The sequence below is a fragment of the Apis florea genome, unplaced genomic scaffold (assembly GCF_048593485.1).
Source record: "Apis florea isolate Af1SG1 unplaced genomic scaffold, ASM4859348v1 contig_2272_pilon, whole genome shotgun sequence".
Classification (NCBI taxonomy): domain Eukaryota; kingdom Metazoa; phylum Arthropoda; class Insecta; order Hymenoptera; family Apidae; genus Apis; species Apis florea.
The window spans coordinates 3,547,471-3,558,457 of NW_028256549.1; the positions used below are offsets into that span (position 1 = coordinate 3,547,471).

At 26.1% G+C, this 10,987-nt stretch overlaps 1 protein-coding gene across 3 annotated transcripts; it reads left to right on the forward strand.

Annotated features, from left to right (window-relative positions):
• The first annotated feature begins 62 nt into the window (after nucleotides 1-62).
• On the forward strand, nucleotides 63-9,683 carry Ask1 (apoptotic signal-regulating kinase 1). Of its 3 annotated transcripts, none has more exons than XM_086917954.1 (24): nucleotides 63-264; nucleotides 724-772; nucleotides 849-1,066; nucleotides 1,140-1,334; nucleotides 1,415-1,584; nucleotides 1,850-2,018; nucleotides 2,082-2,381; nucleotides 2,464-2,717; nucleotides 2,804-2,963; nucleotides 3,195-3,548; nucleotides 3,619-3,880; nucleotides 3,943-4,080; nucleotides 4,175-4,341; nucleotides 4,422-4,517; nucleotides 4,592-4,731; nucleotides 4,806-4,961; nucleotides 5,343-5,438; nucleotides 6,264-6,376; nucleotides 6,451-6,626; nucleotides 6,710-6,974; nucleotides 7,204-7,531; nucleotides 7,608-7,752; nucleotides 7,832-7,908; nucleotides 7,967-9,683. In XM_086917954.1, the coding sequence occupies exons 2-24, from the start codon at nucleotides 736-738 to the stop codon at nucleotides 8,025-8,027; spliced, it is 4,077 nt and encodes a 1,358-aa protein (XP_086774080.1). In that variant the 5' UTR covers nucleotides 63-264; nucleotides 724-735; the 3' UTR covers nucleotides 8,028-9,683. The 3 variants fall into 3 exon arrangements, with proteins under 3 accessions (XP_086774080.1, XP_031773746.1, XP_031773747.1); XM_031917886.2 differs by having other exon boundaries at nucleotides 64-264; nucleotides 646-772; XM_031917887.2 differs by lacking the exon at nucleotides 5,343-5,438 and having other exon boundaries at nucleotides 64-264; nucleotides 646-772.
• Nucleotides 9,684-10,987: the final 1,304 nt, after the last annotated feature.

Genomic DNA, 10,987 nt, shown 5'->3' on the forward strand with positions numbered 1-10,987 from the left:
TAAAATTATATTTAAACGTAGTTAAATGATTTGCGTAGTCGTGACTTTTAGTTCTATAGTGTTAATCGCAATTATCATTTCTTTCTTATTATAATGCGTTCTATCTTAAGAGTTTCTATTTTTATATCGGCAGAGCAACTGATCTTTCTGCCATCTGTGAACTAACAAGAAAATTCTTTATGTGAATTATACTGTACGACCTCGACTCCGGATTTATGTTCTAGAAGAAATGGACAATTGTATCTATAATGTGCAGTGCAAAAGGTATTTCATGTATTCAGATTTAATTAAAGAACAATTCCATGACAAGAATTCTCTGCTAGTATTCGTAGAATAATTATGACCCACTATGCATTAGTTTTATGCGAGGCAATGTCACTAACTGAATTCTTGTCTATGATTCTTTTACATTTTGTTTCGTTGTAGTTCAAAGTTAGAGATTAATCTTTTTTTATAATGATTATTTGAAATTTCATTTAGAAGTTGTATAAACTGTATAATTTTTTTAAAATTTTCATTCTTCTTTAATTTGTAATGTTTTTAAAAGTTATTAAATTAAATTTTTATATTAATAGTTAAAATATATTTAATAATAGTAACAAAAATTCATCATTTATTATTATGTTATATTTTATTTTGAAACAGGTGAATTCATAATTCTTTTGTTCGCTGAAGCTTCCAAACTTTTATTAAGTAGAAATTAAAAATATTATTTCCACCTAGTAATTGTGCAACATGCCATCCATTTGTGGCGATACAATAGACATGACTGGTAATTTCTTGCTATATCTAATTTGTCAAAAAAAGATTTGAAATTGTTAATCATTCTATATAATATTTTACAATAGCTGCACAATTAACAACCGCGGAAGGTATCTCTAGTACGGACAGTATTGGAACACATAGTGATATTTCTGGACATACAACCATTTCTGGTAGACCTAGAATGGATGTAGCTTGTGTTTTGGATCTACAACAGCCAGAACATTTGGCTCAGAGAAGAAGAGCCTTAGAAGAAGTTAGACAAGCATGCAATCTAGTTAATGCTAATATACATCATATTCAGGTAATAAATATTTTTTGTTATTAAAAGATATGATTTTTAAATCTAAATGTTGACTTGATTGTTATTTTTTTAGTTTGAAAAATTGGATTTTGGAGAAACAAATGTACTTGATACATTTTATAATGCAGATGTAGCTGTTGTAGACTTAAGTATTCAGTTGCAGCAATCTGCTTTGTTTTATCATCTTGGTGTTAGAGAAAGTTTTGGTATGAAAGAAAATATTTTGTTACATAATGATATAGACACAGAAACAACAATTAGAATTAAGGTATATTTATATTATTCTATAATATATTAATATATTATAATTAAAAATTATCTAACATAAAACTTTTATAATGTATGCAGTTATCATGTGGTAACTATACATTTGTTTCCTATCGTGTGGTGGAATGTGGTTCATGTGTGGCAACAAATCCAGCTACTACTAGAATTACTGGAGAAGAAGTAATAGATCCAAAACAACATCTTACGTTAAAGCTTAAAAAGTTATTTCAAGATGTAGAAGTACAATCTAAGTATGTTTTGATTTTTCACTGTTTTGTTATGATATGATCTTACTATAGATAAGAAATGGAAATATTGTTTTTGTTCTAATTATGTCATGGTAAAGAAGTAAATATTTTCTTATCTTATCATTTTGTACATAGAATTGAACTAAATTTATTGTATAGTTTGAAAATCTTATTAGAAGATATATAATGAACTTGAACTTATTGCAACAATATATCATTCATAATAATCAAATAAGTTTTTATAAAAGTATTATGTAATTTTTTATAGAGCGCACATGAAAGAAAAATTCTTAGCTGATTTACGAAAAGCGCGCGAAACATTTTCGGGAGAAGAACTTTCGAAAGCATTGAACAATATGCGTAAACGTTTAGATGATCCAAACGTTTTATCTGGAGAAGTTGTTCTAAACGTTTTGATTTCCTTCCGTGAGATACAGGTAATATATTAATGATTATTGTTAAAAAATATTTCTTCATTAATTAAATTTATGGATGCGTAGGATTATGATGCAATGGTACAATTAGTTGATGATCTAAGAACAATACCGACTCATAAAAATTATATCAATACTCCGGCTATTCGGAATCTATATGCATTTGCATTAAATCGACGAAATAAAGAAGGTGATAGAGAAAGAGCATTGAAGGTTATAGAAAAGGCTTTAGAGAAGAAAGAAAATCATGTTCCTGATATGTTATGTTTATGTGGAAGAATATATAAAGATAAATTTGTAGAAAGCAGACATACTGATAAAGAAAGCTTAAAAAATGCGATTCATTGGTATAGAAAAGGTTTTGAGGTATTTTATCTTTCCTACTTTTTGTAATACAATAAACATATGAGTTAAAATTTTTTTTAACTTTTTCAATTTACATATTCAGGTTCAACCAAATGAATATGCAGGAATTAATCTCGCTACATTACTCGTTATAGCAGGAAACGAATTTTCTAAAAGTGAGGAATTACAACATATAGGCATGGTATTAAATAATCTAATTGGCAAGAAAGGTAGTTTATCAAGCTTGAAAGATTACTGGGATGTAGCAACTTTTTTTGAGATTAGTGTGCTTGCCGAAGATTATTCGAAAGCTATTCAAGCTGCCGAATGCATGTTTAAATTGAAGCCACCAAATTGGTATATATTAATAATTATTGAAACATTATATTGAAATAAAAAATATAGAATATTAAATATATAGTTATAAATCATTTCTTAAATAGGTACCTGAAATCTACAATAGGAAACATATCGCTGATAGATAGATTTCGTAAAAAGAATGAAGAAGCTGAGGTTTCACCAGAGGAGCAAATATTTAGTTTTTGGACGGACTACTTTGCTGAAGCTACAAAAGCGGAAGTTGGAGATAGTATACGGTTTCCAGTAAGTTGATAAATGGAATCGTTCTACAAAGGATCCAGTTTCCAATTCGGGAGACTATGGCTTATAATATTGTGTTACCAATCCAGCTTACTTCTGTACATTTTGGGTCAAAGTAAGAACAATATAAAACTGCTCTTTGTGCAGGTTCTTAGACTGACTTTAATGAATCAAGATGCTATTATGATCCTTTCCATTAGAAAAAGGAATTAGTCACTAATCTTTTTATTTTAGCTCTTAGTGTTGGAGCCAACGAAGATCTTGATGCCGAGCTATGTAAACGTGAACCTCGGAGCAGAAGAAAAATCGGTGCAAATTTGGAATTTGTGCTTGGATAATATGAAGAATAATTGCAAACAAGTTCACGATTGGTTATTTACCGCAAACATGATACGCAGTGTAAGCTTATACAAAAGAGATGAACGTTGCCTTTTTCTATATGTTCATCAAAATTCTGATGATTTCCAAATGTATTTTCCGTCTGTTCAATGCAGACAAAGATTCTATGATTTAATTTTGGAAATGACCAGAGATCAAGAGGGCATGGTTACAGATTTAGATGCATACATGACTGATGATAGGATGAAGGTTTGTACATAATTTTTATATAATTTTAAGTAATTTATTATTATCATTATTACTACTTGTTTTTTCCTAGTTTGAATATGAATTGGATGACCAAAACAAACGAATAATGCTAGGTAAAGGTACATATGGAATCGTTTATGCGGCTCGAGATTTAAACACGCAAGTTAGAATTGCTGTAAAAGAAATACGTGAACGGAATTTAGGAGATGTGCAACCCTTACACGAAGAAATTAAATTACATAGTCAATTAAGACATAGAAATATTGTACAATATCTGGGTTCAGTAAGCGAAGAAGGATATTTCAAAATTTTCATGGAACAAGTCCCTGGAGGTAAGTAAATAAAATAAGAGAAAATTGCATATTATCTATTGTTTCTTTTTAATTTTTTTTAGGTAGTTTATCAGCTTTGTTAAGATCAAAATGGGGACCTTTAAAAGAAAATGAATCTACAATTGCTTATTATACTAAACAAATCTTGGAAGGATTGAAGTATCTTCATGATCAAAAAATCGTTCATAGAGACATTAAAGGTAAAATGTAATATATAAAATGTTACTTATAATATATAATATATAAATGTTATTTATAAAGATCATCATTTTCATTTCAATTATTCATTTTTAGGTGATAATGTCTTAGTAAATACATATAGCGGGGTAGTAAAAATTTCAGACTTTGGCATGTCAAAACGATTAGCTGGTTTATGTCCAAGTACGGAAACATTTACTGGGACATTACAATATATGGCACCGGAAGTTATCGATAAAGGACAACGTGGATATGGTGCCCCAGTAAGTAATATTATTATATAATATATATTATTTTTCATTTATAAAGAAGAAGAATTATTATTCATTATGATTTATAATAGGCTGACATTTGGTCTCTGGGTTGTACAATAGTCGAAATGGCAACTGGCAAACCACCATTCATTGAATTAGGTTCTCCTCAAGCAGCAGTTTTTAAGGTAAAATGTTTTTAAGGTAAAATTAAAATAATTTTTTAAATAGATTTAAAATTGCATTATTTTAAAATTAACAGGTTGGATATTATAAGATACATCCTGAAATTCCATCTGAATTATCTGAAAGAGCAAAAAATTTTATATTACGCTGTTTTGAACCTAATCCTGACATAAGAGCAACTGCAGCTGAATTATTAGAAGATCCATTTTTAAATGAGTACGTGATACTTATATGATATATAATTTTTACATAAATAAATAAAATAATCAATGTTTTTTTTATATACATAGGAAGAAGAAAACTAATCGTTTAGCAGCAGCACCTGATTTTAGTAGAAGTATTTCAGTACCTGCTGATAGAGTTGAACGCTTAGGGAAATCTGATAAAACAAATAATAATCATATCGTTTCTGCTTCTCCTATTCAAACTTCACAATCCGATGATAGGTAACGTTAATATATTATTTATTATAATAAAATATAAATATATATTTATATTTATAATAAATATAAATATAAATATATATAAAATATAAATCGTTTTGTTCAAGTTTTATTTATGAATAGTCTTATATTTGTTGTCTTGTTGCTGATTTCACATTTTTGTTTTTACGTAAATATATTCTAAAAAAAAAATGCATAGCAATTATATAGTAAATAATTTTTTTTTTTAATCTATAATAAATCTGAATACATTGTACTTATACTTGTATCAATGTATTTAAACGTTTGCATTTTAAAATCTTTGATTTTTTATTTTTCATTTGTCATTATATCCCTTTCAATCTTCTATTATGATGAAATATAATCAAAAAGTATTCCACATAGTGGAGGACTGTCAAAGTCAAGCCCATTGAGGGAGCGCAGTCCAGCACACCTTCTGTCTCCCATTAGAATGCCCACTGCAACCCTTTCTTTTAACAGGTATGGTACTAATGTTATAGATGATACGCGGCTGTTCATAAAAAATATACGAATATTAATATAATAATTGTTGATAAGAAACATAATAAAATTTATCTTAATATAACTAAGAAATTAATCATGATTAATGATAGTTAGCTCATATATATTACATGTGTTGCTTTATATATATATTACATATTGCTAAACATTTGTGTTGTGGGCAATGGAGCTTCCTGTTTGTAATAATAATAATAATAATATGTAAGATATTTTTCAATTTAGTAAGAAAAAAGACTAAAATTTTTATTGTTTTCTTTGCACTAAATTATTCTAATATATTGATAGGATAATGCTAATGATAAGACTTAATATAACAAACAAATATAATAATAATAATTGATTAAAAATATGACTATTCATATATTTGAAACTTAAGCTTTTGAAATCTTTCTTAAAATAATAACGAAAATATACTTATAGTTTTAATAATTGTTTTAATAGTTGTATGTATTCAGGTTTATTTTCAATCAAAATATTTATCAGGAAATATTCTTGCCCTTGTAACACTTGCATATTGTCCCTGTTGATCAAATTATTCTATTTAAAATATTCAATTGTTAAAAAGTAGAATATAATATTATAAAGTTTGTTATGAAATAATTATCAAATTTTTATATTTAATAATTTCAATTATAAAAAAGATTTAAGTTTTAATTTTTTCAGTTTTGAAATATTATAAATTAAATTAAATATAATATAGATATAATATTGTTAAAATAAACTTTAAAGTATAAAAAAATATAAATAGTATTTGAAAGTCATATCAATTTATCTTATTTTCAGTATGATAGGAAATACACCATCTATAGAGACAAGTGAAACTGACACAGCTGGAGCTTCAATGACGAGAAGAAGTTCTTCTGGTGGTTTATTATCACCAGAAGTTGAATTAGGAGGTAATTAATAATAATTTACAGTATGCTAAGGATCATTTCAATTTAATATGCTCCTATGTTATATTCTATATTAGGACAACCTGGTCAAAAAACTGGTGAAGAACAAGAAGGTTTTTATCTATTGAAAAAAGATAGTCAAAGAAGAATGACATTAACTAGAGTTCTTACTCAAGATGAAGCAAAAATTTGTGAAGTATGGATGAGAGGTATTCAAGCAGAACTGTCAACAAGTCAAACTGTTTTGCAAACGGTAATTATATTTGTGTTTCTATTAATATAAAATATGTATTTTAAAAAGTTATAAAAGTTATAAAAGTTTTTATATTTCTTCAGAATCATTTAATTTTACTAATGCGTGCCTTGAGAGATTATATTGCGGAACAAAATCAAGAAGTAATCGTGACAGCCATTAGAACATTAAAAGAAGAATTGGATTTCGATTCTACTGCTATTACTCATCTGAATTTAGCTATTTATTTATTTCAAACAGCAGTAAATGAAGTTTTACGAATGCATAGTATAAAGCCTCATTGGATGTTTGCATTGGATAATTTAGTCAGAAATGCTGTACAAGCTGCTATCAATGTACTTTCTCCTGGTAATATTATAATAATTTTTTGTGTAACATAATATTTTTTGAAATATTTTAAGTTTATATATTTTTTTAATAATTTATCATATATGTGTAACACACACACACACACACACGCGCGCGCCATGTTTCTTGAAATATGTTGTGAAAATGTTAAACAAATAATTGCTTTCTTTAAATGTGTATTAGAAAATTATTTTAAAATGAATTAAAATCTTTAATACATTATTTATAGAACTTGGTGCTAACTTGCTTGGACAAGAGCGTGTGCAATCTGCTGGTCAAGGACCAGAAGAAGGATCTATATCTGGTGTGTCAACTGTAAATTCTGTAAAATCACAGAAAACTGGCGATTCTTTAGATAACAAATACTGGAAAGAATATCGGGATCAAATGGGAGCTTTAAAAATAGACAATTTAAGATTATTACAAGAATTGATTGAAAGTCAAAAATCATATCAAGCTTTGTTGCAACAAGTTCTCGAAGAACAAAAAGTTCAAGTTAATACTTTAACACGTCTTTGTGAAAGTATAAATAGGCGCATTATGAAACAAGAATCGGGGTAAGGCTTAATTATTTTCGTAATTTTGTATATATAATAAATTTTTCACAATTCTTATATCTTGTTATATATATAGTTATAATTCATCAATATCTGGAAACACATCACAACAACTAATTTCTTTAACTCTTAATGATACACCTTCTAATACTTCATGCGCTGACCATGCTCTTATTGAATGGTTACAAAATCTTCAGATAGATGAAATGACAATTGAAAGGGTAAAAATATTAAAATTTATATCAATTTTTTTTTCTAACGAATATTAGAAATTATACCAAATGTTATTATTTTTTCTAGTTCCTATATGAGCAATATACATTAGAAGATATTTTAAATCATGTTACGCGTGACGATATTCGCAGACTTAATCTTAGGTAAATATAAGATTTTTTTGTATTGTAGTCAATATTGACAAATTTTTAATCTTTTCAGAGGAGGAATTGAATTAAGGATATGGCAAGCTATATTGAAACATCGACAAAGCAATAATTAATAAGATTATATGAATAAAAAGGAGCAGTAGTTAAATTGTGTATTACATTGGAATTGGTTTATTTGAGATTCATTATGCAGGGTAGAATAGAAATCTTTTTGTTAAAATGATTATAGTGTTAAATGTATACCTGTGACATTTGTTAGAATTTTATTCATGAGGTAAGTTTACACGGAAAGTTTTAAATATACACTGATATTAGTTTATTTCGTAGTTCCTAAATATAGTGTATTTATTAATAACAAAATTAAAATGTACATATAACAAATTTTGCATATATTGATTTATTTTAAAATGAAATTTATTACAGCAGAATTTTACAATCTGTTGAAAGTATATTTAATATTGTACAGAAATCAGTATTGCTATGTTAAATAATTAAATATATTATGATTATATGCAAAATTTGTATATTTGAAAATCATTAATTTTACTTGTTATCTAAATCTAAAATATTAATCTTGCCAAGTTTAAAGAAATGATAAAAATACGATTGTTATTTATTTAAAAGATTTAAAGATTTAAAAATTGAAGAATTCAATGTAATTTCTATGTTTACACAAATTTGACGTTACTGCCATAGTAAAACTGATTATTGAAGAAATATGTGCATAGAAAGTTGCCTTGTGCTTTCGTATTTTGCAATATATTGAATGATTTCCTCCTTATTCTACGCAACTATTAATAGTAAAAGAATTATATATTTAAACATAATTGAAAAAATAATTAATACATTATTTATATGATGATTGAACAAAAAACAAATGATCGTAGTGCCTTATAAATTAGCGTAATAGTACAAGAGAAAATATTTATTATATGCAAATGATAAACATTTTAGTTGTTGATAAAGTTATATTTGTTAAGAAAAAGTTTATTAGGCGTTTTCTTAGATGCGTATGAAGACATTTATTAAGCAAATAGTTTTTAAATAATTATGTAAATTGCTTCTTATAGTTTATGATAGATATTCATTATTAATCATGCGCCTAAAATTTATATAATTAGATTTTTGTAAATACGAATTTTTATATAATCGCTAATTTCATGCTTTGTATGTGATTCTTTTTTCCTAAGAATTCATATTCTTCCTTTATATATATTGTGCAAAATTAAAATGAATTACATTTTCTAATACTTCCATTTTGACTTCCATTACGATAGTGCATTATCATCATGCCAGTCAATTAAAATAAGTGCCTAATTATATCAGGGATACGAGTGACGTTTCGATTTAATTATATTATAACAATAAAGATCAATATAATTGGGGGATTTTATTTATTATAAATTAGGGATAATATATATTAGAAAATTGCAAAAATATGCTAATTTTTATTTCTCTAAGTTTCATAATATTACATGTTACTTTTATTTAATAGATTCTTTATAAGATATAGATTTCTTCATAAGATTCTTTATAATTATAAAATAATTATTATTCCCTACATTTGTTACCTGAAACTCCCCTAATTATTTTGAATAAGAAAATGTTTTTCAGCAAATTGTTATGCAATTAATAAGAATGATTAATTGTTAAATTGTTTTCACATAAAATATTTTCATATATATTTTCATTTATTGTATTCGATAAGATTAATTATCTTTGTTATTTTAGCAAGTTAAAATTTCTAATAAAGATTCCAAGCAAAGACACATTATTTTTTCATCTTCTAATTCCATTTCCAATTAAAAGAAAAAATTGTTATGATAAAAAATAGTGATGTTTAATTGAAATCGAAAGTAATTAAAGTAATTCTGAAATGCAAAAAACAAGTAAGTGATCGTTTCAAGGTCATTTTTTTTTCCATTGTTTTTCTCTTTATACTCTTTATATATAGATAAGTATTATATATAGATAAAGAATTTTTTCTTTATTTGCGATACTTCTGTTTAAATTCATGCTTTATCAATGAGAATGAGCACAAATGAGGAAGGATAATTGTGTTCTTTATTTTGAAATATCAATCGTAGATATAAGTACATATATCATATGTAAATATATATAAAAATGGAAATATATATAAAATATATATAGTTAACGATACATAAAAATAGAATAAAATAAGCATAGATAATGAAAACAAATAATATAAAAAGGATATAGATAAGATAAAAATATTGAAATTAGCGCCATCTTCAGAATATCGTAAATGAAACATAAAAAGAAAAGATAGAAATAGTAGAAAAAAGATAGAGATAGAACAAGAATTAACCGATAGTACCATCTCTGGAATATCAAAGACACCTCTTTAACGCAGGATAAAACAGGATAAGAATTTAGGTATAACGCCATCTTTTGATTACCTCTTGAAAAATGAAAATAAAAAGATGTTTTAATAGCTAAGAAATAGCGCTGATGATCAATTCCTACTTTAACTCCTATCTTTCTCCTACTTTATTTTGTCGTTTCTATGTTTCATTTGCGGCACTCTGAAGATGGCGCTAATTTCAATAATTTTATTCTATTTCTATCCTTTTTGCTCCCCTTGTCTATATTTGTTTTTGGCGCCTGACTATAGACAAAGTATGAAATACCAATCGAATTTTTATTTCTTTTTCTTTCTAAATTTTCTAAATGTGTCTTAATCGTTAATATAATAAAAAATATAGATATTACATTCAGATAGTTTTACAATATGTTTCTAAGACAAAGATCTTGCTGAACATATATATATATATATATATATATATATATATATATATATCCCGATATATAACGTGAGCGTTTTGAATATTTTTGACACGAGATAAGAGATTTAAATGAATGAAAAAAAACGAAGAGAGTACAAAGAAATTTTTATTTGTATCAAGAAACGATGCTATCTTTGAAAATCTTTAAATGTGTGTCTAATCTATTTATTTATTTGCCATTTATAATCTCTTGTAAAGAAAGTATAAAACGTGCAATTAACTATCAAAACAATAACAATTAACGACTAACGTCCCAGTCTTATTTC

Excerpts from the sequence above, each read along its gene's own strand:
- Ask1 (XM_086917954.1), top strand. The coding sequence starts at position 736 with ATGCCATCCATTTGTGGCGATACAATAGACATGACTG. Across the intron at positions 4,081-4,174 it reads CGTTCATAGAGACATTAAAG|GTGATAATGTCTTAGTAAAT; the intron begins GTAAAATGTAAT and ends ATTCATTTTTAG. Across the intron at positions 7,753-7,831 it reads ATGAAATGACAATTGAAAGG|TTCCTATATGAGCAATATAC; the intron begins GTAAAAATATTA and ends TATTTTTTCTAG.